Below are 25,151 nucleotides of genomic sequence, written 5' to 3'. Positions count from 1 at the left end.
ATCCCACATGCCGCGGAGCAGCTGGGCCCGTGAGCCATGGCCGCTGATCCTGTGCGTCCGGAGCCTGTGCTCCACAACGGGAGAGACCACAACAGTGAGAGGCCCGCGTACTGCAAAAAAAAAAAAAGGAAACTGGTACCAAGTGAAAGGTTTTGGAGCGTGAGCAGAAGGGATGCAGAATTCCTATGTAGTTTTGTTCCAAGTAATAACAGTCTCTCCTCATTTGTAGTTAACTTCCCCTTGGGTCCTGAAATCATGGACTCAGCTTCCTATTTTTGTTTTCCTTTGCAGTTTCTTTGAATTAGGTGCTTGAATAAAATGTGCATGGGTTTGTGTGTGTGCCCCGTGTTTGTGTACGGCTGAGCAATGACACTTAGTAACAGGTAATTCTTTCGGATTTAAAGCTTGCAGTCCTGGGAGCCTGCCTTTGTCACGGTCCCAGCGGGAGCCCCTGTACCTGTGCAAGACTGGCAGCATCTACTCGGAAAATGCTCCTTCAGGTCAAACAGGAGGTATTGTGTTATCAAAACAGTAAAAGCTTTGGTTTTGCTTCTCCCTTAACACAAAGTAGAATAAATGGAAGTATATGTAACAATTAGCTTAATTTGGTAGTCTTTGGCTATGGAACTTATTCTTAGTTTTAAATGATAACATTAACATATAAACTGGATTTTGTTTACATTACTTGGCACGATATTGCAGCCATGAAAAGTTGTTTGCCTATGTTTTAGTTAATATTTCCTAAGTTTTTATTTCTTTTGTCTATACATGGCCCTAAAATTACTAGATATTAGAGGAAAAGGCACACATGCTTAAAATCACCAGGATGTGCAACACCGATTAGCCGAGAGATAAACATGAAGCTTATTAGAAAAGCTGCAAGGTACAGTGGAAGGAACCTTTGTGCCAGCCAGACCTAGGTTTGAACCTCAGCTCCATCATTTTCCAGCTTTGTGGCTTTGGACGCGTATGTTAAATGGAGGCCAATAACTAGTTTGGAGGGTTGTTGTGAAAAATAAAAACGGTAGACATATAATGTTTAGCACAGGGCCATGCCTGGCATTTAATCAATTGATAGCTGCCGTTATAATTAGGCTTTCACAACAAATACAGTATGGACCATAATTTTTAAAATGTTTTTATTGAAGGTTTGGAATTTAGTCTTCAGAGTATATATGAAAGCAAACAGCTAAACATTAGCAATTCATCAGGAAAAGCATAAGATTACAAAGATCAGAGTCAGCTGTGGGAGGTATCTGAAAGATGGTATTCATAATTGTTTTCAGTGGTATTTTCTGGCATGGCCCAAGGCAGAACTGAAATGTAACCATTGGCATCCTCCCTTCTTCCTCGTTGGGCAGGACATACACGAGGCCCGTCTAGGATAATGAGGTCTAAGAGTAGGATTACCAGGGAACTGACAGGCACAAGAGAAACTCCTGGTAATCTACTTCAGAGTGGGCAGCTACTGCAGAAGAGGATGGCATGTACTAATTAGATTAAGCGGATGCAGTAGATCAAGGGCAGGCAGAAGACTCCTACTAGGCAGGGAGACTGCATTTGCTAATCTGACTCAGCATTCAGGCAAGAATTGTTCTGGTTTTGCCTCTAACACCTCTCAAACTTTCTTTCAAAACCAGTTGGAACTTCTGCAGAAGAGTAAAGAAGAAGCCTACATAATGGCAGATGCATTCAGAATTGCATTTGAGCAACAATTAATGAGGAAAAATGACCAGGCACTAAGATTGACACAAATGGGTAAAATGTGTAAGAAAGCAACAAAAGGGACAAATTGGAAGCACCTTAAAGATGATGGTAAATATGAATTATAATGGTAATAATCAGGTGTAATTTCAGTTGTTTTGGGTTATATAATCATAGTTGATTAAGCACAGTTAATATGGTGAATATAATTGAAATTTCACATATAGTTATGATTTATCTAAAAATGTTAACAGCTATGGGAAAAAAGGAGTCACTGGGTGTTACTTATGCAGATGAAACCATAAAATAACAGGAGAATCTCTTTTTTAGTAGAGATTTTTAGTGGAAAAAATTTATAATAGCACTAGAACCCAACAGTGGAACCCAACATTAAATCTATCTATCTAATTAAACTTTATTGAAATGTGTGACTTTGGAAGGAGACATTGAGCAGTAGAGGAATAATCTTAAATTGGACAAATAAATAAAATATTCTTATAAAAAGTGAAAACAGAAGTTAAGGTTTAGGTTTTGGTTCACAAGCCTATCAAAAGTTCATGGCCATTTTGGAGTCATTATGGTATTAGTGTAAACAAAATATACAAAAATGGCATGAGAGAATAAATTGCCACTGAAGTATGTAGACTGTCCAATGTAAACAAAGTAGCTGTTATTTTTTAGAAATTTTAGTTTCTCTAAATGGTCAATCTCAGTTTTCATTTGTAAGTATTATTCAGTAGGCTTCATATTGCTTCAATGTAAAATTCCAATTTGAAACCATTTATCAGTCAAGAAAGATTAAACTGAAGTTTATTAAGAAGTGTAAATTTTTAGTACTCAAATTCTGACATGACCCTGTTTCTAAATCTTTTTTAATTTGACAAAATCCATAATCCTAGTTCCAGTATCTCTCATTTTCAGATGAATTTAGGACCAATAAGAATCTTACAGTATTAAAAATGAAACTTTTAGTAGTAGATACCTAATTTTGTTTGAAATATCTCTTTTCAAACAGTGCATATTAGCATTAGTATATGGGTCAAGTGTTGTGAATTTTATCTTCATTAACTAAACTTTACCCATCTCTTTACTGAAGTGTTAAGAAACAGCTTATAAGGATAATAAAAATAGAAGTAGTAAACAAGAACTATGAAAGCAGGTGAAAGCAGATTATAAAAGCTATGTATTTAGAGTCAGGTGGAAGTCAGGGCAAAAGGGGGGAAATAATGTTCCTCAACTCTTGTTCGTTCTTTTTTTTTTTTTTTTTTTTTTTTTTTGCGGTACGCGGGCCTTTCACTGCTGTGGCCTCTCCCGTTGCGGGGCACAGGCTCCGGACGCGCAGGGTCAGCGGCCATGGCTCACGGGCCTAGCCGCTCCGCGGCACGTGGGATCCTCCCGGACCGGGGCACGAACCCGTGACCCCTGCATCGGCAGGCGGACTCTCAACCACTGCGCCACCAGGGAAGCCCTCTTGTTCGTTCTTAATCAGGCATTCCACATTGTACTAAAATTAACTTCTAAAGGTGTTTTCTGATATGAGACTTACAGAGGCCAGTGAGCAAATATAATGGCTAAGTCCTCAACAGTCACTTATAATAAATAAAAAATTAGTATTTACGTGGCTGTTTTCTATAATAATTCCTTGATAAAAGGTAAAGGTATAACCTTAATGTCAAGGTAAGTGATTTGCCAGGGAAATAAGCTAACATAGTCCAATGTACTTAGCCTTTGAGGAATTGGTGGAAAACATTATCTAGTTCTACCGTGAACAACAGATGTGTAGGTGATCTTCCTCAAGCACCTCTTCTTTCAGTGAGGCCCTTGATAGGAGCTGGATTGCAAAATTTTCAAAGGTATACTCTTAGAGGGCAGCCTAGGTGTTTTGTGTTGTTAACTGAAGTCAAATCCTTTTGAAAATCTGATATTGTTTTGATGGAAGGTAGAGAGAAGAGTAGGGAGAAAGAATAGAAGCGGTAGATTCATATTCAGTTCAGCACTTGTACTCATTTTATATTCCAGAATTCCTGCCTTTCTTAGCTTTGTACAGAATTCGGGAACTTCTCCATAGAAAATATGATTTGAGAGGTACAGCTCCCAATCTCTGCTTTCTGTTAAGGTACTGAGAGAGACTGGAAGCAGAATTTAAAATAATTAGTTTATCTCTGAAAAGCCTTTACAAGTCCATAAAAGGTTTAGTAGCTCTTTGTGAGTTTCTTAGTGACAAGACTTTGATTCATTTTAATATACTTCAATAATCTGGTACAAGATGATTGTTACAGGTCATTTTCTTATTTGTGGTTAACACCATGTTAACTTTTCTTCTTGATATAGCTGCTTAGACAAGTTCCGAGAGATAGCTTATAAAGCATGTTTCCCTTTTTTTAGATTGAAAATAGAGACAGATTCATCCACTCTCAGAACTGATGAGCTGGTCAACTTGTCTGGCTTTTCCCCTTTGCCACAGCTGCTATTGAAAAAGGTCAGGTGTGAGGCCCAGTCACTGTGGTTTATCAGGATTGGGTGGAAAGGGAATTGTCCCTTTAGACTGTTATCTGATCATTAGACCATTTGCAGAGCATTCTTAAAAACATTCTTGAAACTTTCTTTGTATAAATCTATAAATTTTGTATTTTCTGCTACAAATTGCATCCTTTCTATGGATGAAGAAGAATATCAGTGTACATATTGCAGGATGTGGACTTTTAAGCATTATGTCAGTAGCTGGGCTAGGTGCTTTCACAATTGTTTTTTTTAATTGTGATAAAATATGCATAAAACTTACCATTCTTTTTTCTTTTAAGTAGGTACATTTTTTTTTAAGTTTATTGTTTAAAAAAAATAAATCTTTATTGGAGTATTATTGATTTACAATGGTGTGTTAGTTTCTGCTTTATAACAAAGTGAATCAGCTATACATTTACATGTATCCCCATATCACCCCCCTCTTGTGTCTCCCTCCCACCCTCCCTATCCCACCCCTCTAGGTGGTCACAAAGCACCGAGCTGATCTCCCTGTGCTATGCAGCTGCTTCCCACTAGCTATCTATTTTACATTTGGTAGTGTATAAATGTCCATGCCACTCTCTCACTTTGTCCCAGCTTACCCTTCCCCCTCCCTGTGTGCTCCATTCTCTACGTCTGCGTCTTTATTCCTGTCCTGCCCCTAGGTTCTTTAGAACCATTTTTTAAAAACTTACCATTTTAACCATTTTTAAGTGACAAGAAGTCCATTCACATTGTTGTATAATCATCACCACCATCATCTCCAGAACTTTTTCATCTTCCCAAACTCTGTACCCCCATTCAATACTAACTTTCCACTCCCTTCCCCCAGCCCGTGCTCTATTATTTAATGGCACAGCAACCCAATAATAGAGCATAGGTACTATTATTCTCATTCTGGAAGTGAGCATATGTAGCTCAGAGAACTTGTCCAACATGATACAATTAGGAAGTGGTTAAATGGGGATTCAAGTCCAGGTCTTTCTGGCTCTAAAGCAGAGTTTGCATGGTTCAGAGGCCACCTGTCTGCAGACATGTTTTGTTGGGAGTGAATAGTGTTCTCAGATATTGCGGGCAGGTGGCTAACCTTTACACTGGGAGATTTCACAAGCAAATGTGGATTGCTGGCTCCTTTGGAAGACTGAGATTATCAAGTAGCACAGGCTGCATTCTCCCATGGGCAGCTGCTGAGCAATGAGAGTGGCAGGGTGCTGCTCTGGGTTCTCACACTGTGGCCTCTCACCTGCGTTTGCGATCCTGGATCTAAAGTCTGCTTTTCCCACTGCACTGTGCTGCCTCACTCGTGCTAGAGGTCACTTGAAGAGGACAAGGTCCTGACTGATTTAGGAATGAATTAGCCTTGGTTCACACTTACCTCTTTTTCTGGAAGTACTTCAATGAGTGTCTTTCTGCGTCTCAGCTGGATTTTCATGTTCCATTTTAGGGTTACCGTCACAAAGGAGTAAGAAGACCTTAGGGCAGAAACTGTTGGGCATGCTCCCTTTGGAAAACAGTTCTAAGAGTACTGATGACCAGCGTGATCCTCAGGAAGTCTTTAAGATGCTAATAGATTTGGTTAGTATATTTGCTTTTTGTTAGAGGCTGTGGATGAGCTGATCTTTTTCCTTCCTATTAATTCAGCTCTTTATCGCTCTATACTTGACTTTTATGCTCTGTTCCCATTTCAGGTACCATTTTCCAGAATTATGATCTTCATCTCCTTAAACACCCCACACATGCTTCCCACCACTTCTCCCATCCATGTTCTTCCTGTGCAGCTTTAAAGCTCCACCTCTGAAAAGAGGAGGCTCCCTGTAATTAAGTCCAGGCATCTCCGTCATCTGCAGTTACATATACAGTTCATGACAAGACTTAATATATTCAGGAATTTTTTAAGTGTTCAACGAACTTCTTCATGCATTATATCCTTTAATCATTACCACAACCCTGAAATCGGTCCTGTTATCCTCAATTTCATAGATGACTATACAAAGAAACTCATGTTATATGAACATACTTATCTACAGAAGAGTATTAAAGTTTATTTGCATATAAAAATATAAAAACAATTTTTATATAAATAACTTCAACATTCTTTCACAGAGCTAAGTACACGTTGGTATTATATATACATATATACACATATACACACATAACATGTAAATATATACTTCTTTCTCCTCTCTTCAGATGACTTAAACAATTCTTCAACAGAAAGAACGCTGTATTCTATTTTTCCTTGAAAAAAAATCCTCAATAACATGTAGCATAATGCTTAGGAATCAGTGGACACCTAATTGATTTATTCATACTGACTGGCTTAGATTGGAGATTGAACATTTTCATGAAATACTTCTGACTATAGCTCTGTACTCTTATTTACTAACTGGTACGTTTTTAATTTCTGTGCATGCAGTTAAATGATAAAGAAGAAGCTTTGGCTCATCAAAGAAAAGTTAGTTACATGCTTGCTCGGGCTTTGGAAGACAGAGGCACCACCTCAAAAGAGAATAAAGAAAAAAATCCTATGAAAGACAATTCTCCATTAAAAAACCCCTGGCAGAAAACTTCAGAATTCCCTGTTTTACGTGATCCCGTACATTCAAGTGTTCAAATTTTTAATTCTGTGGGCTGCATTTGTTCAATTCAGCACTTTCAAACAGATCAAAACTACACAAGAACTCTTAAAAGATCCTATTCTTTGCCATCAAGTATCATGTACTGACGACAAACCAGTTGAAATTAGAACTGAGAGCTGTTTATATCGAGACTTTGAAAACAGACCATGTAAATGTTGCTACATCTTCAGAAGTTGTGTTTTCCGGGTATTTCTAAATTTGGGGAAGCAGCTTAAATAAATGTTCTCTACAAGAAATTTATTAGTATTCTGTGTTGACATATTTCATTTATAAATTACTACATTTTCGAAATTTTCAGTATTTGCCAACATCTTAAAAACAAAGAAATAGTGATTTTCAGAAGAAAACTATTTAGATTGACTTATAGGGATCTTTGGCTCAAGCAACAACAGGAGTGACTGAATGTTAATTTTTGGAATACATTTATCTGGTTTTGTGTTTTTCTGGATTTTTCATTTGCCATATAAAGTTTAAAAATAATTTCCTTCACTTCCTTAAAAAAGTTATTATGGTGGGACTTTGGCAGCAGTATATTCAAAGTCACTGCTAGTTACCTATTTCATAGCTTCCTTTTTGTCAGAGTGGTGACATTCTGTAGCCAGATCTATGCAGAATTCTGGTATTTAGGCCACTCTGAATTAACTTCTTGGTTTTGATGCTGAATTTTAGGCCATTTAAAATTATTTTCTCTTTCTAGAAATATTACATAGTAATAATCTTTAATACCTTTTGGGAATATTACTATATTAATAGCATCACAATGATATCAAAGGAAGTGCATTACCTTGTCAGCAGTTATAAAACTTATCTCTAGTGAAATGATCTCTAGTGAAAAGAAAAGATACTACTACTTAATAAGATAGCTAACAGTAGGATAATAAGGTAACAATATAAACCATTTATAGTTGTGTTACAGGAACAGCACTGGTTGGCATTAATAATAATAAAAGCTGAAAAATTGGCAAATACATTTTGAAAAAAGGAATAATGAGGATCTACTGTTGTTGCCAGATATTAAAATGTATTATCCTATCAACTATACTCCAATATAAAACAAAAATTTTAAAAGTATTGTCCTGATGGTAATACAAAGCTACATTATTTAAAACAGTGTAACAGCAGGTCAATGAGACTCGGATAAAGACCATACACAGATCTAGTATATATAATAATTTAACATAAAAGGTAGGGAAAGGAAGGATCTGGGATTATTTAATAATACCAAAGTGGGAAGTGTAAAAAAAAAATCAAATTACAAAAACTAGAAAGAAGTATGTGTGTGTGTGTATATAAAACAAACTCAAATAAATTGATAAAATTTATATTCCAATTGATAAATGGACAAAGAATCTGAATCAGTCTCCTCAAGTAAAGGAAACAAAAGCAAAAATAAACAAATGGGACCTAATTAAACTTAAGAGTTTAATTTCCTTTGCACAGCAAAGGAAACCAACAAAATGAAAAGACAACCTACTGAACAGGAGAAAATATTTGCAAATGATATGATAAAGGATTAATGTCCAACATACACAAACAGCTCATACAACTCAACATCAAAAAAACAAACAACCCAATTAAAAAATGGGCAGAAGCCTTGAAAAGATATTTTTCCAAAGAGGAAATGAAGATGGCCAACAGGCACATGAAAAGATGCTCAACATTGCTAATCAGGGAAATGCCAATCAAAACCACAATGAGACATCACCTCACACCTGTCAGAATGGTTGTCATCAAAAACACACAATGAGACATCACTTCACACCTGTCAGAATGGTTGTCATCAAAAACACAAATAACATGTTTGTGAGGATGTGGAGAAAAGGGAACCCTTATACACTGCTGTGGGAATGTAAACTGGTGCAGCCACTGTGGAAAACAGTATGAAGGTTTCTCAGAAAACTAAAAATAGAACTACCACATGATCCAGCAATTCCACTCCTGGGTATATATCCAAAAAAAACCAAAATCATTGAATCATAAAGATACATGCACCTCAATGTTCACAGCAGCATTATTCACAACTGCCAAGGTATAGAAGCAACCTAAGTGTCCATAAACAGATGATGGATAATGAAGAGGTTGTATATATACACATACAGTAGAATACTACTCAGTCATAAAAAAAGAACGAAATTTTGCCATTTGCAGCAACATGGATGGACTTGGAGGGCATTATACTAAGTGAAATAAATCACAGAGACAAATACTGCATGATATCACTTATATGTAGAACCTAAAAAAATACAACAAACTAGTGAATTTAACAACAAAGCAGCAGACTCACAAATACAGAGAACAAACTAGTGGTTGCAGGGGGAGGGTTCATATAGGGGTGGGGAATAGGGGTACAAACTACAGGGCGTGAGACAGGCTCAAAGATGTATCGTACAACACGGGGAATACAGCCGATATTTTGTAATAACTAAATGGAAAATACCTTTAAAAACTGCATTAAAAAAAAAAAAACTGGGGCTTCCCTGGTGGCGCAGTGGTTGGGAGTCCGCCTGCCGATGCAGGGAACACGGGTTCGTGCCCCACCCCGGTCTGGGAGGATCCCACATGCCGCAGAGCGGCTGGGCCCGTGAGCCATGGCCGCTGACCCTGCGCATCCGGAGCGCCTGTGCTCCACAACGGAAGAGGCCACAACAGTGAGAGGCCCGCGTACCGCAAAAAAACAAACAAAAAACTGAACCAACAGTTCACAGAGGAGGGATTATATATGATTAGCAACACAGCAGAAATCAAAGTAAATTAGGATGAGATATCAAATTAGCAAGACCCCAAACATTATGAATGCTAGAGATGATGAAGTGAAATAGATTCTTCCATAAAGGTTAACAAATGCATTCATTTGGGATCCCGCATTCAATTTTTTTGCGTATATACTCAGAAGTGAAGCTGCTGGATCATATTGTAATTCCATTTTAAATTTTTTGAGGAAACACCACAGTTTCCCACAGCTGCTGCACTGTTTTTATACATTCCCACCAATAGTTTGTTTACAAGGGTCCCAATTTCTCCACATGCTCACTGACACTTGTTATTTTCTGGGTTTTTTTGGTAGTAGCCATCCTAATAGGTAGGTATAAGGTGATAATCTCACTGTGGTTTTGACTTGCATTTCCCTAATGATTAGTGATGTTGGGCATCTTTTCATGGGCTTTTTTGCCCATTTCTATATCATCTTTGGTGAAATGTTTATTTCAAGTCCTTTGCCCATTTTTTATTTGGATTTTGTTGTTGAACTATAACAACAACATACATTCTTCACAGATTCTGGATATGAACCCCTTATCAGATACATGATTTGCAAATATTTTCTCTCACTCCATAGGTGGCCTTTTCATTCTATTGATTACATTCCTTTGATGCACACAAGCTTTTAATTTTGATATAGTCCAAATGGTCTATTTTTTACTTTTGTTGCCTGTGTTTTGGGATCATATCCAGGAAGTCCCTGCCAAATGTGATGTCATGAAGCTTTCCTTCTATGTTATTTTCTAAGAATTTTTATAGCTTTAGGCTTGGTATTCAGGTCTTTGATATATTTTGAGTTAGTTTCTGTATACAGTGTTAAGGTAAGGGGCTTCTTCATTTTTAAGAACTACTGAGCACTGGGCTTCCCTGGTGGTGCAGTGGCTGGGAGTCCGCCTGCCGATGCAGGGGACACGGGTTCGTGCCCCAGTCCGGGAAGATCCCACATGCGCGGAGCGGCTGGGCCCGTGAGCCATGGCCGCTGAGCCTGCGCGTCCGGAGCCTGTGTTCCGCAATGGGAGAGGCCACAACAGTGAGAGGCCCGCATACCGCAAAAAAAAAAAGGACTACTGAACAGCTACTGGGGGTGTAAACTGATACAACTACTTTGAGGAAATATGGCAATATCAACACTAATTGAAAATACACACTATGACCTCACGATTACAATTCTAAGTATGTACATTAGAGAAACGCTTGCATGTGCATATAAACAATCCTTTTAAAATAACCTAAATGTCCATGTGACAGAATTCTCAAGACGGCCCTCTCATGATTCCTGTCCTGATTACTCAAGCACTTATCTAGGAACTGCTATGAAGGGATTTTTAAGATGTATAATTAAGCCCTTAGTGAGCTGACATCATTTATCAGGTGAGTCCTTAAAAAACAAAAAAAGGCAGAATTTTCTCTCTTGGCAGCAGATGAGGAAGCCAGACAGATTTGACACTGTTGCCGGTTTGCAGATGCAGAGTGACATGCAACAAGGCAAGTGGACTGCCTTAAGAAGCTAAGAGAGGCCCCTGGCTGACAACCAGCAAGGATAAGGAGGCATGTGCGTTAAAATGGAATGAACTGTATGAACTCGGAAGCAGATTCTTCCCTAGAGCTTCAGAGAAGAGCCCAGAGTCCAACTGACACCTTGATATTGGCCTATGCAAAAAAAACACAGTTGAGCCATGAGAGGTAACTGACCTACAGGACTGGGAACTAAGTTTTAAAGTTTTGAGTAAGAATAAAAATGCTGTATGAGATGTACCATCTACCACTCAAATTCTGAGACCCAAAACAGTACTACATGCATTCTTATAAAATAGCAGTATAAAATCATGGAAGGACACACTCATTTCCTGAGAGTCATTCTCTTTTGGGGAGGGTAAAAAGTAAAAAATAAAATGGAATGATGTATTAAAGGGTTAAAGGGAGCTCAATTTTATCTGTAATGTTATTTTTTTTTCCTATTCAGTATATTAACATATGTTAAGTCAGGATAGCAGGTATTTGGTATATTACTACTATCTTTCTATTTTTAAATAATACCCCCTTTACTACAAATCTGTAATGCTATATGGGCCAGATCATTAAAATAACTGATAGTTATTTTTATTAAGAATTCCTTAATGCATTTTCAACTCTACATTTCAGAGAATTAAACTTATCTTACTGTTGCACTCTAATCAGAAAAATCAGAATTAAGCTTGTTTTAAAATACATTTAATAAAATAACCCAGTTTTACATATTTTACATGTATAGAATATTTACAAATTTCTTTTAAAGCATTTAATTAATGTTTACTATTTTGCCTTTTTCACTATCTCCTTCAGTAGTAGAATATTGTCCAGTGTTCTCTGTAACTAAAAAATTAGCTTCTTGGGTAATCCTCCTAGGGGGAAAAATGAGGTTGTTTACATTTAATCTTATAGCAATTTTAACCAGTCACTGCATTCCAACTACCTCTATTTTTACTCACTTTGATTTTCCAATAGCACTTGTTAAACATTAAGCATACAGTGTACCAGTAGGAATTTATGAAAAGAGTAGGGTGCACATGGATAGTACTTGCAACTCTGAGGCATACTCAAAAGTGCCCATGTCCTTTTAAAAAAGCATGATGTAAGTATTCTCAATGGAAGTAAACATAGCTAAAACACCACACTCAACTTTATCCAATTTAAATTTATACAAATAAACAGCTCACAGTCTACATTTCTTAGCTGCCCTTCAGTCACTAGCTATATATTAGCTATCTGGAGTTTTCTGAATTCATTTCATTTCTTGTGAAAATGAGAGTTTTACCTTGTTCCAAGGCCTCTGTTCTCTTCCGTTTTGTTGCCATGGCTGGATTGGACTGCTCCTTTAAAGCGTCCACTGGACAGTTTGGTCTTGGCAGCTGACATCCAGGTGTTGGCCCTGGCCGATTACTGAAATACTCAGTTTTCAATGCCTTTCAGAAGAAAAGATACCAGAGAAAGTAAGGTTTTAAGTGAATATCTGAACTGTGTTTAAGAAAAGCTAACCTCCAAAATTGGAAGGAGCATTAACAATACTATGTGAATACACCCCCTCCCCAAGCAAACTTAATTTCAAGTATTTTGACATGCAGATTACTACAAATAAACATCTAGCAGCCTAAGATTGATTGATAATTCCATTACTATAAGAAAAAGACACTACCTTCAAATTTTTCCACAATTAAACAGCCTATACTAAGTACAAAATATCCATAGTAAGATGTTGTAAAATTCATCTCTCTACACATTATAGGCTCTGTAGTTCAAAACACAGAGAGAGACTTGCTTAAAAAGAACTTCCAAGTTTATTTGTCACATCGATATGTATTCGAATTCCAAATCACATAAATTCTTAAAAATAAAGCCTTTAAAAAGATGTGATAGGTTGGAAACAATGGATTAAAATCCAACAATCCACTACAAATTAATAGAAATTTTACTTGGAAGGACTTGCCCAAGGTTACTTCTATTTGCTACCAGTCCAATGTCCTATAATATGATATTTTTACTTAGTTCCAAAATTCCAATAAAAACAGTTTTATTCTAGATGACAAAGTTGTCAAGTTCATACTTTATCTGCATCATAGTACTGTTCAATAGCCACAATAATTTAAGGTATTTCCTTTTGGATAATTCTCTTATGAACAAAAAGAAGTCATATAAATTTGTCAAGCATACCTCCCCCTACTTGCCAACATAATATTATATGCAGTAATAATTTAGAGATTTCTTACTTCAGAAGAGTTGCATTTATAAAATATTACTTCCAAATCATAGCAGTTCCATTAAGTAAATTAAACTAATTTTGAGCTACACAGAGATCTAAGAAGAGTATCTCATTCCAACTTTTAGAAATCTACAAGCCAAAACCCATTAAAAAAATTCATTCTATCAAAATACAACCCAAATAAGTCATCATAACTAGTATTTTTCTATATATTTTGAGTTTTACTATTAATGAAAACAACTTTCTAGATAATCTGACCTGGTCTCAAGTTCCTTATGATGGAGATAATATGCATATATGCATGAGTGAAACGGTAAAAATGAGTTACTTGTTTGAAATTAGAAGAGTAATTCCAATGGTAAAATATCTAGTGTATGTATTAATGTGGCATGTACTGCTACAAAGAAAAGGCTTGTACAAGTAAATGCATTAAACAATGATTTGGTAGTCTGTAATAAACTTAAGTGAAAAAAAATCCACTTCGTATCCCTCATATATTGTACATTAATAATATGTTTTGTGAGATATGAAGATTTGTGACATTTCAATTGGTCTCTTCCTTTATGAAGGCAAATCATTGTACTGTGTTGAGTTTTTGCATTGCCTGTCCCTGCCCCAGTTTTGTGTGCTTGTTTTTAAAACAAAGAAAAAAAACCTTTTCAAAACTATAGGTCTTATATTTTTGTATTGGATAACATTTCTCTCTTCTTTTATAAAAGCAGGTATTCTTGGTCTTCCACATTTTTCTTGAGTTTGATTCTTATTTTCTTTAAATAACTCAGTTTCAGTGTTTTTCTGTTTAGAATACCTTTCAATCTCTTGTAAGTATACAGTTGTATCAGACTATACCATTTTCTCCCTATTATCACTTTCTGACTGTGACAATGACCAGAATGCATATTTGAACTGCATTTTATGGGGAAAAAACAAAACACTTTTGGCACTGATTTTAGCACAAAATTTTAGTTAATACGTAAGAGTTTAAGTGAAATATACCAGTGCCATAACAAATACAAAAACCTTTTTTTTTCCTCTCTAGTGAACTATTTGAAAGCAAATTAATTATGAAATAGAAATGTATTTATATGTTTTTAAGCAAGAATAAACTCTCCTGTACTTGTGTGCCATCATATAATTTAATACCAGTCTGAACAGTGCTTGTAGCTTAGGGAAAAAATAAAATTTGTTACTCCTTAAAACAAAACAGAAACACATCTTTTCAGTATTTAAAGAATGTTAGAAAATCTTAAGAAATTCAAAAGATATGCTAAAATACCTGTGTGGCTGTAATTCGAGTACACGGATTAAATAAGAATAAGCCTTGTATAAGATCTAGCAAGTCATCTCCTGCTGCAATGAAGATATGCTGTAACGGGATTCCAGGGAAACTCTTAAATGTCACGAAATCTGGAAGACTACACATGTCCTGTAAAAATATTTTTATAATTCAAACTTAAGTAAAGGATTGAAAGGCATGTAGCTCTCAAATGAATAAATAGAACTGTCATACGGATGATATGATGATCTATGTAGAAAACCTCAAGAAATCTATTAAAAAACTCCTACAACTAGTGAGCAGACAAGGTTACAGGAAGGTAAACATAAAAAAATCAATAGTAGTTCTCCATACTAGCAAAGAACATGTGGACACAGAAATGAAAAACAATGCCATTTAGAATCACTCAAAAAGAATGATGCAATGCTCTGGTGAAAAATCTAACAAAACGTGTAGGACTCATATACTGAAAGCTATACAACACTGATGAAATAAATCAAAGCTCTAAATAAATGGTGAGACCTATCATGTTCGTGTATTGGAAGATTCAACACCATAAAGATGTCTATTCTCCTCAAATTGGTATACAGGTTTAATGCAATTCTTATCAAAATTCTGGCAAAATTATTATAGATATAGACAGGTTATTCTAAAATTTATATGGAAAGGAAAAAGAACTAAAATAGCTAAAAACAACTTTGAAAAAGAACCGAAGTGGGAGGAATCAGTCTACCTGATATCAAGACTTAATATATAGCTACTTAATTAAGACTGTGGTATCGGCAGAGGGAAAGGTATCATAAACAGCACCGTCCCCTCCAAAGACATTTTTAATCTCACACCTCATATAAAAATTAACTCAAAAAGTATCACAGACTTAAATATTAACTGTAAAACTATGAAACTTACAGAAAAAAGAAAATCATCAGAAATATCTTTTTGTTAGGACAAGAGTTCTTTGACTTCACATCAAAAGCATTATTCATGGGCTTCCCTGGTGGCACAGTGGTTGAGAATCTGCCTGCTAATGCAGGGGACACGGGTTTGAGCCCTGGTCTGGGAGGATCCCACATGCCGCAGAGCAACTAGGCCCGTGAGCCACAACTACTGAGCCTGCGTGTTTGGAGCCTGTGTTCCACAACAAGAGAGGCCGCAATAGTGAGAGGCCCACGCACCGCGATGAAGAGTGGCCCCCACTTGCCACAACTAGAGAAAGCCCTCGCACAGAAACGAAGACCCAACACAGCAAAAATAAATAAATTAATTAATAAACTCCTACCCCCAACATCAAAAAAAAAAATCATTATTCATAAAAAGAAAAACTGATAAAAACAGACTTGATCAAAATTAAAAACTTTTACTCTGGAAAGACTGTGAAGAGGTTGAAAAGACAAACTACAGTGTAAGAGAAAATTTGCAAACCACATATACAATCAAAGGACGAGTATCTCAAATATATAAAGTGCTCAATACTCAGCCAAAGTACAAACAATCCAATTAAAAAACAAGGAAAAGACATGAAGAGACATTTCATTAAAGCTATACAGATGACAAATAAGTACATGAAAAGATATTCAACATCATTCATTAGTTATTAGGGAAGAGAAAATCCCTCAGAATGCTTAAAGTAAAAAATTGACAACACCAAATGCTAGAGAGGATGCAGAAAAAATGGATTACTCATACATTGCTGGTGAGAATATAAAATGGTACAGCCCCTTTGGAAAGCAGTTTGCCGTTTCTTAAGCTAAATATGCAACCCATGACTCAGCAACTGCACTCCTAGTCATCTGTCCCACAGAAATAAATGCTTATGCTTACACAAAAGTCTGTATGTGAATTTTTTTTTTTTTTTTGGCCGTGCAGCTTGTGGGATGTTAGTTCCCCAAGCAGGGATGGAACCTGGGCCCTTGGCAGTGAGAGTGCAGAGTTCTAACCACTGGATCGCCAGGGAATTCCCTTGTATATGCATGTTTATAATATTTTATTTGTAATGGCCCTAAACTGGAAACAATGCAGATGTTCTTCAACGAGTGAACAGTTAAGACAAACTGTGGTACATTTATACCACTCATCAATAAAAAGGAACGAATTATTGATACACACAACAATCTAGATAAATCGCCAGAGAATTATGTTGAATGTGAAAAAAAAATCAATCCCTAAAGCTTACATATTATATGACTCCATTTATAACATTCTTGAAATGACAAAGTTATAAAAATGGAGAAAATATTAGCGATTGCCAGAGGTTAAGGAAGGAGTAGGAGTGGAATGAAAGTGGGTATGACTGTAAAAGGGCTCTTTGTGGTGATGTCCTGTATATTAACTGTATCAATGTCAGCATGCTGGTTGTGATTTTTATCCTAACTTTGCAAGATGTTATTACCACTGTGGGAAGCTGGGTAAAGGGTGCAAGGGATATCTCTGTATTATTTCCTTCTGCATGTAAATCAAAATAAGAATTTTTAAAAATCCACAGAAAACATAAGTAAGCAACTACTATTTAGAAAATCATGTCAAATAGTACAGAATAAATATTATGAACATGGCTCTGGAGTCACTAAGACCCAGACTGCAGTCCTAGCTCTGACACTGGGTAGCTTCAGGCAAGTTACTTAACCTCACTAAACCTCAGTTGTCTCATCTGTAAAATGGGAATAACAGTACCTACCTTAATAGGGTTGTTGGGAGAATTAAATATAATTTATGAAACCCTACCATTAATGGCATACAGTAAGTGTTCAATAAATGAAAGCTATAAGAGCATGTTTCACAATTAGAACATACAGCCAACTTTCAATTAGAAAGTTGAGGAAGTAACAGCACAAAAGAAACTCCTTAATTTCAGTTTCAGATAATTTCATTACAGTTTTAACCAGAAGATAAAGAGACTGATCAAAATTTCTCTTTTCTAGTACTTATTTTTTCCCCAGAAGATGAAGCTATAATAGAAAGGAAAATAAAAAGGTCTTCAATTATAATTTAAGAATGAACAAATGGGGACTTCCCTGGTGGTGCAGTGGTTAAGAATCTGCCTGCCAATGCAGGGGACGCGGGTTCAATCCCTGGTCCAGGAAGATCTCACGTACCGTGGAGCAACTAAGCCTGCAAGCCACAACTACTGAGCCCGCAAGCCACAACTACTGAGCCCGCACACCTAGAGCCCGTGTTCCACAACAAGAGAAGCCACCACAATGAGAAGCCCGCGCACCGCAATGAAGAGTAGCCCCTGCTCGCCACAACTAGAGAAAGCCCGCGCACAGCAATGAAGACCCAACGCAGCCATACATACATACATACATACATACATACATAAGAAAGAAAAAAGAATGAACAAGTGAGAATTTCACTGAACTGTAATATATAAAATTTAGCAATTTATAGTTTTAAATTTTATCACAGATTTAGTATTTCTTTTTTATAGACATGTAATGGTTTAAAAATAAGTAACAGGGGAGTTCCCTGGTGGCCTAGTGGTTAGGATTCTGGGCTTTCACTGCTGTGGCCCAGGTTCAATTCCTGGTTGGGGAGTTGAGATCCCGCAAGCCACGCAGCGTGGCCAACAACAACAACAAAATTATAATACTAAAAAATCTTGATTGTGTTAGTGAAAATTCAATAAATACACCCAAATCCATCAAGATATTGATAAACTAACATGGAACATCCATAAAATTAAATATTATATGGCTTAAAAAGAAAAAGGTCAATAATATTAAGTAAAGAGCAAGTTGGTTGCAAAAAAAATTTGTATGGTGTGATCCCTATTTTGCTAAAGAACAAAAGAAAAAGCAACTCTATATGTCTATATGTGCGTATGTGTTGGTGTGTGCATCCTCATAGCAAGGCTTTACAACAAAATAAGAGTGATTAACCCTGGAATGGGAATTACTGGGATGGGGAGGGCTATAAGTATACAGAAGGCTGGATGGTATATCATAATTTTAACTTTTACTTTGTATAACTTTTGCAATGAGTATATATTACTAATAAATTAAGACAATTAGTACATTTCTTTAAGTAATATTCACGTTATACGCTATACAGAATTCTAACTAAATTTCAGAGAACATGTATGAAGGCTTACAGGCCACTGTTCTTCAGTTGGTGTGCCCAAAGTTTCAAATATTCTTGTTAGTTGATCAAGGTCTGAATCTCCTGGCAAAAAAGGAACCTGAAAGAAAGTGAGAGGTGGCCACTTCAAGATGGTTTTTGATAGCTGTTACACAAATAATACTATAAATTTAATTTAATAAGAAACACTAAACTATAACAAAAACTTAGTCTGAGGCATACTGGATACGGCATTAGATCCTGCCATTGCTATCCAAGTAAAGAGTACCACACTGTCCATTTTATTCACGCCTCTCATCTTTAATAAACACTTACCATGTAAGAGGCACTGTGCTAAGCCCTAGGTATTTAAACAAGGGAACAAGACAGTCCCTGCACTCCCTTGGGGTGGACATGGTGAACAACGATGATACCAGTAAAGCGGCATTTACAAGATGATGTGTTCAGTGAGAGCACAGGATAGGATCTTAGCCCATACGGGAACAGCACCTAACCCACTCTGGACAGGTGAGGGAAGGCTTCCTACAGGAAGTGGCCATGAAAGTTGACAGATAAAGATGAGAGCTGCCGGAAGAAAAGTCTAAGATGGAAGAAGAAAACTATCCTAGCAAAAGGGCAGGTGCAAAGGCCGGGAGGCAAGAGAACACATCTCTATTCCAATATTATTTAAACAATCTCTTGGCAAATTCTTTCTTTGAAGAGGTATACTGGCCAACTTTAAGAGGATAAATAATTATAAGTTAAACGTCAGTAAGCTGATAAGAAATTATCAAAATCTTTGCTACACAAAGACATTATTTTCCAATTCATTCTCAGACATGTAAGTATACAGGAAAGAAAAAAAAAAGGAGTTTTCTCTACTCTGTGAGTAAGAGGCCTTTGGCACTGTTAAAGGCAATGAAAAAGTTTATAGAATCACTGGGAAGACATGAAATTAAGTACCAAGTCTCCAACATTTTTATTACTGTGGACCTCTCCCAGCAACAAAACATAACAAAAACACCTCTGCCAGTTATCAATATATTCCAAATTCACCCTATTTGACTCTCCGTAAAAATGGATCTGGGCCCTTTAAATATTTTTCCTTTGCCAAGTGAAGCTCTGTCAGTAGAGAATGCTGGAGAGACATCACAGGAAGAAAACTTTTGCTTCCTGGTTCCAGTCGGCTTGCCTGGCAGGCTCCTGAACCACTCTCAGCTTCTAGAATTGGTACCAGGTTCCTGCAGTGTGGCCAGTTTCGCCAGTGTTCAGCTCCAACAGTGCAGAGGCCAGCAGCTTCCCTCTAGAATGCCCTGCAGATGGTTTTGTAGCAGTGCCTCTAGAGAAATGCTTTCCTCAGCACCTGAAATACCCTGAACAGTTTCCTCAGCATCCAAGAGGACAGATTTCCAGCAAGTTCAGCACAGCTCTATAGCAGCTTCTCTGCCAACCAGTGAGACACACTGTGCCCTCTTCAAGAGGTCTAGATCTCAGCCCTGGGTGTCCTCTCATTGGGTGCTCTGTCCTTAGTCCTAGGGTTACCCCTAGGTATAAGGGTGACTGCTCCTTATATCTGCTATTCCTATACTCTTTAGAGTTCTCTTTACTTTTTGTTAGTCAATCCCTCATTACTACAACCTTGTCGTAGTTAATAACTCTTTATATTAAACTTCCTTTTCAAATTAATGTGTGGTTTCTATATTCTGATTGGACCCAGACTTAACACAACCCCTATTTAAATTATATATTTATAATAGTGTGCTATCATGTATATTAAATGTGAATAAAATAGAAACTAGAAGGGATATTAAATAACATTTCATAAATCTTTTTTTTTTTTTAATATTTATTTTTGGCTGTCGGGTCTTAGTTGCAGCACATGGGCTCTGTAGTTGCGGCATGCGGGCTTAGTTGCCCCGCAGCATGTGGGATCTTAGTTCCTCTGACCAGGGATCGAACCCACGTCCCCTGCACTGGAAAGCGGATTCTTAACCACTGGACCATCAGGGAAGTCCCCATAAATCTTTTTAGACATGCTCACATTTTCTTCTTACACCTCAAAGGATTTTCTGCTACTCTGCAAACCACCAGTGTAAATTGTACTATGAGATCTGAAGACAGGGACACTAATCATCATAGCCTTAGTTTTGTGAGCAAGCTTGCAATTTAACCAGATTTTAAGGATGGCTGTTTTTGTCTGATGTAAGAAATTTAAATTAAAATGAGCTGCCTAATGTGTGGACTCTGGATCCCTTACAATGTGTTCTGTTGTCTTCCAGTGTTGCTTTTGAGAAGTCTGATGCCATCTTTTCCCTAATCCTTTATTTTGGTTTCTGTGTAAGCTTTTCATGTTTTTTCTCTCTGTGGAAATAAAGGCTTTTTCTTAAGAATCCCGATATTCTGAAATTTCACAATGTGTCTGGGCATGGGTCTTCTTCCATTCATTGTGCAGAATCTTTATGGCACTGCCAACCTATTCACATCCATCAATGCTGGGCTATTTTCTTATGAATTTCCTACCCTCAATTTTCTTTCTTCTCCTTTGCTATATTCTAAGATCACTCCTGGATCAATCTCCTAATTTTCTTATCTTTTCCCTACTATAGTCCATCTCTTTTATCTTTTGGTTCTATTTAATGAAAGAGTTCTTTAGCTTACTTTTCTACTATTTTTGTTTGCTTTTAGTTATCTTATTTGAAAAATTTCAAGTATACTTTATTCTTTGATTGTTCCTTTAGTAAAAAAGCATCATGTTCTTGTTTTACGTATGCAGTATATTCTCTCAGTTCTCTGAAGACTTGGTGTGGGTGGGGAGGCAAGGATGAATTTTCTTCTGCTACCTGATAGTTTCTATTTTTTCCAAGTTTCTTTTTTTAGTTTGTTTCAGTCTGTCATTCATGTTGGACGCTTTCATCAAATATCTGATGATCCTTGCCAATTATCTGGTGATCCTTACATGTTGGAAGCAGTCATTAAATACCTGAAAATCCTTAATAACCGTCTGGTGATCACTGGCTAACCATTCATATTTAAAGGTAAGGTACTAAAAAAGCTGATTCAAAGCATTCTATCTATGAAAAGAGCTTGTTAACTCATGGCCTTTATCTAGAAAGACTGGACAGGTAGCTTAATGCCAGTTACCTATGGGTCTATTCTCTGGGACCGTTCAGTTCTTCCAGTGAAGGATTCTCTAATCTTTTACCTGAGTTAAAATGAGTTTTACACTGGCTGCCAGGGTTCTGGGAGCTGAACAGGGAAATAAGTTGGAGGTTTTACTGTTTAGTGTGCAGACTTTCATGTAATCTGTGTGTTTTCACCCTGGCATCTCACCCCCATCCTTCACTGTGTTTAAGGATGACCATGTCTAGAGATTCCTGCTTCAGTTTCTTTGGAGAATAAACCTTTCCCTGGTGGAGGAATAAGTCAGGGGGAAGTATAGCTGGGGAAAGGAAAGTAACCTGGTTGTGTCGGGGACCTTGGTATTAAGTGCTCAATATACAGGTTTTTCAACCAACCCTTCTCTTTTTAGTCCTGCACCTCATTATTGCCATTAATGATCATTGGTGCCTCTCACTGCTAAGCAACTCCAGGATTCTGTGTGCCAAACAAAATTTGCCTTCAGTTGGTATCTGTTTCTGAAGACTTTTAGCCTTCTTCATTTCTGGCTTCATATCCTCTGGCACAGTGTTATAGGCACCTCCTAATTTCAAACATTTATGTTTGTTTCTTTTTAGAGATAATTTCTGAGGGGGGGAGATTTTTGCCTTGCCATCTTAAAAATCCTTAAGATATAATTATCACTTTATTTTAAAATGTCTTCACTGTTATTAAGCATCAATGCAATGTTGACTAAAAACATCTACTGTCTGGGACTTCCCTGGTGGTCCAGTGGTAAAGAATCTGCCTTACAATGCAGGGGACGCTGGTTTGATGCCTGGTCAGGGAACTAAGATCCCACATGCTGCAGGGAAACTAAGCCCGCATGCCACAACTACTGAGCTTGCATGCCTCAAGTAGAGAGCCCACATGCAGCAAACTACAGAGTCCATGCACTCTGGAACCCATGGGCCACAACTACAGAGCCCAAGCGCCCTGGAGCCTGTGCGCCACAACTAGAGAAGAGAAAACCCTCATGCCACAACTAGAGAGAAGCCTGTGTGCCACGAGAGATCCCACACGCCTCAACGAAGATCCTGCATGCCGCAACTAAGACCCAACACAGCCAAAAATAAATAAAATAAATAAATAAAAAATAAATCTTTTTTTTTAATGATTTGGCCTCCCAAGTCCTAGTCAGTAGTTTTATATTTATTTATTTATTTGTTTGTTTATTTATTTTTGACTGCATTGGGTCTTCGTTTCTGCGCACAGGCTTTCTCTAGTTGCGGTGAGCAGGGGCTACTCTTCCTTGCGGTGTGCGGGCCTCTCATTGCGGCAGCATCTCGTTATGGAGCACGGGCTCTAGGTGCATGGGCTCAGTAGCTGTGGCTCACGGGCTCTAGAGCGCAGTCTCAGTAGTTGTGGTGCACTGGCTTAGCTGCTCTGCAGCACGTAGGATCTTCCTGGACCAGGGCTCAAACCTGTGTCCCCTGCATTGGCAGGTGGATTCTCAACCACTGCGCCACCAAGGAAGCCCTTTATTGTTCTTTTATCCTGTTCTATAACAGCTTCTTAGAGGACACCAGAATTTAACCAATACAATTGTGACTAAGCATATGAATGAAAACTTTTCAGTTTTAGGAAAAAGAGTCCAATTAATCCTAAAAGGAAGAGAAGTACTGAGTTCAACAGCACAGGAACCCAAGAGGGACTTCTCTCTGGTTCTTTTCAGTGTGACTCCACTCATGACTTCTCTTTTAAAATTGTGTTGAGATTCATCTTTTTAAGAACAATGACATTGTAGAAATTTATTTTTTATTTCTCATGTCTTTACAGAGAGGCAGGGATCAGGAACCAAATATCAGAAAATCAGCAAGTTTTTTTATGCAATAGGCATGAACAATAACGTTCTTGAACATCTGATATCCTATAGCCTCTTAACACCCATGTGCATCTATAAGCCTATGCAAAAACTGACGGAAGCTCTGTTCTGAGCTGATACAGCCAAACTGAAGTACTGGAATGTCAGAGGGCTGAAGATCAACCACAGGCCAAGCCATTAGCTCTGGATCCTCACCATTTGGATGAAGGAAGAGTATGGCAGGCAGCTGCTGGTTGATCAAATCTTTGTATCACCACATCATCTCTAGGGAATGCTCTAATGCAGGCCAGTAGGATGCCCAATGACCTTCCTATAAAGCATAAAATGTCTCCCCCAAACTACTTCTTATTTATAAACTAAAATGGTTATCTTTGAAACTCTCTAGACCAGATAGTGGCATTTGCTCAGTAGGTAATATCCAAGTTTGGATTTTCTATTAATCACTATGTCTCATAACATGATTAAGAAAAAAGAACATAAACAGATCACAAATTAAAAAGTAGATTTGTGTTATTTAGTGACATGATACTCCACTAGTATAAATATTTCTCAATTCCTTTACAGAGGTCAGAATGCAGACCAATTTGCTTCTAAAATGTTTTAAACTATATAAACTACTTTGGTTGGATATAGGCTTACTTATTATTGCTCCTGTTTTCTAGTTATTAAACCTTTTATAAAATTTATATAGAAAAAAAAACAACACTTTAAAGAATTTAAATGCTTATATTAGCATATCTTCTGAATTACCCTGGCTTTCAACTATTATCTATTTGGACTGCAGAATCTCACCACAGATTTAGAACTGTGTGGACAGCATTTCCACGGATATTTTCAAATGAGTACAGTTTAAAATAGGAAACATTTTTTTTAAATTGTGCTAAGAGACAGTTTAAAATAGGAAACATTTTTCTTTAATTGTGCTGGAAAAAAATATGGCAAAATGGTACAATTCTTCACCAAATAGGGCTGCCTGTCAACTCCTTCATAACCTTAATAATAATTCCAACAACAAGGCCAATGGTTAGCAAGACTCCAACTACGACTTCAACCAGGTCCACAATTTCTAACCCATCTATTCTCAACTGCTATCTCTCTCTCCTTACTTTCTAAATGGAATAATCAGTCATAACACTAGAGGCTATGGAATTCTGTTTCTGTCTTGGTCATGAATGAACTGGGCTTTTGAGAGTTAACAGATTCTCAAATGTACCCTTCCAGTAAACTCTGTTTTTGTGAGTAGCAGAGTTGTCACACCAGGTGATTCAGAGGACCCATTACTAGCACAGGGATTACTTATATCATCTTCAAGCCTAAATGTGAGGGTTTTTTCTACAAGCATTCAGAAGGGTGAGCATCTCAAAATGATGCATAAAACTCACACTAGGGGCTTCCCTGGTGGCGCAGTGGTTGAGAGTCCGCCTGCTGATGCAGGGGATACGGGTTCGTGCCCTGATCCGGGAGGATCCCACATGCCGTGGAGCGGCTGGGCCTGTGAGC

General features: G+C 37.3%; 2 protein-coding genes across 6 annotated transcripts in view; one reads left to right on the top strand and one right to left on the bottom strand.

Annotated features, from left to right (window-relative positions):
- The window catches only part of CCDC125 (coiled-coil domain containing 125), a 36,855-nt gene extending 28,275 nt beyond the window's left edge, over positions 1–8,580 (top strand). For all 4 annotated transcript variants that reach the window (XM_055086608.1, XM_007129940.4, XM_007129939.4 and 1 more), the window contains 4 exons: positions 405–512; positions 1,641–1,815; positions 5,651–5,781; positions 6,623–8,580. In XM_055086608.1, coding sequence (XP_054942583.1) covers positions 405–512; positions 1,641–1,815; positions 5,651–5,781; positions 6,623–6,931 — 723 coding nt within the window. In that variant the 3' untranslated portion in view covers positions 6,932–8,580. The remainder of the gene's footprint in view (positions 1–404; positions 513–1,640; positions 1,816–5,650; positions 5,782–6,622) is intronic.
- A 3,144-nt stretch (positions 8,581–11,724) lies between these two features.
- Positions 11,725–25,151, bottom strand: part of CDK7 (cyclin dependent kinase 7) — a 34,132-nt gene continuing 20,705 nt past the window's right edge. The window contains exons 9-12 of one of the 2 annotated variants that reach the window (XM_007129935.2): positions 18,705–18,791; positions 14,615–14,764; positions 12,397–12,544; positions 11,725–11,983 (exon numbers count right to left, since the gene is read on the bottom strand). In XM_007129935.2, coding sequence (XP_007129997.1) covers positions 11,955–11,983; positions 12,397–12,544; positions 14,615–14,764; positions 18,705–18,791 — 414 coding nt within the window. In that variant the 3' untranslated portion in view covers positions 11,725–11,954. The remainder of the gene's footprint in view (positions 11,984–12,396; positions 12,545–14,614; positions 14,765–18,704; positions 18,792–25,151) is intronic. The other variant, XM_024123423.2, reaches the window with a different exon arrangement.

Source organism: Physeter macrocephalus, chromosome 8 (assembly GCF_002837175.3).
Source record: "Physeter macrocephalus isolate SW-GA chromosome 8, ASM283717v5, whole genome shotgun sequence".
In the NCBI taxonomy this organism is placed as follows: Eukaryota; Metazoa; Chordata; class Mammalia; order Artiodactyla; family Physeteridae; genus Physeter; species Physeter macrocephalus.
Note: the sequence above shows the minus strand (reverse complement) of the source record. Positions and strands in the feature narration are given on the sequence as shown.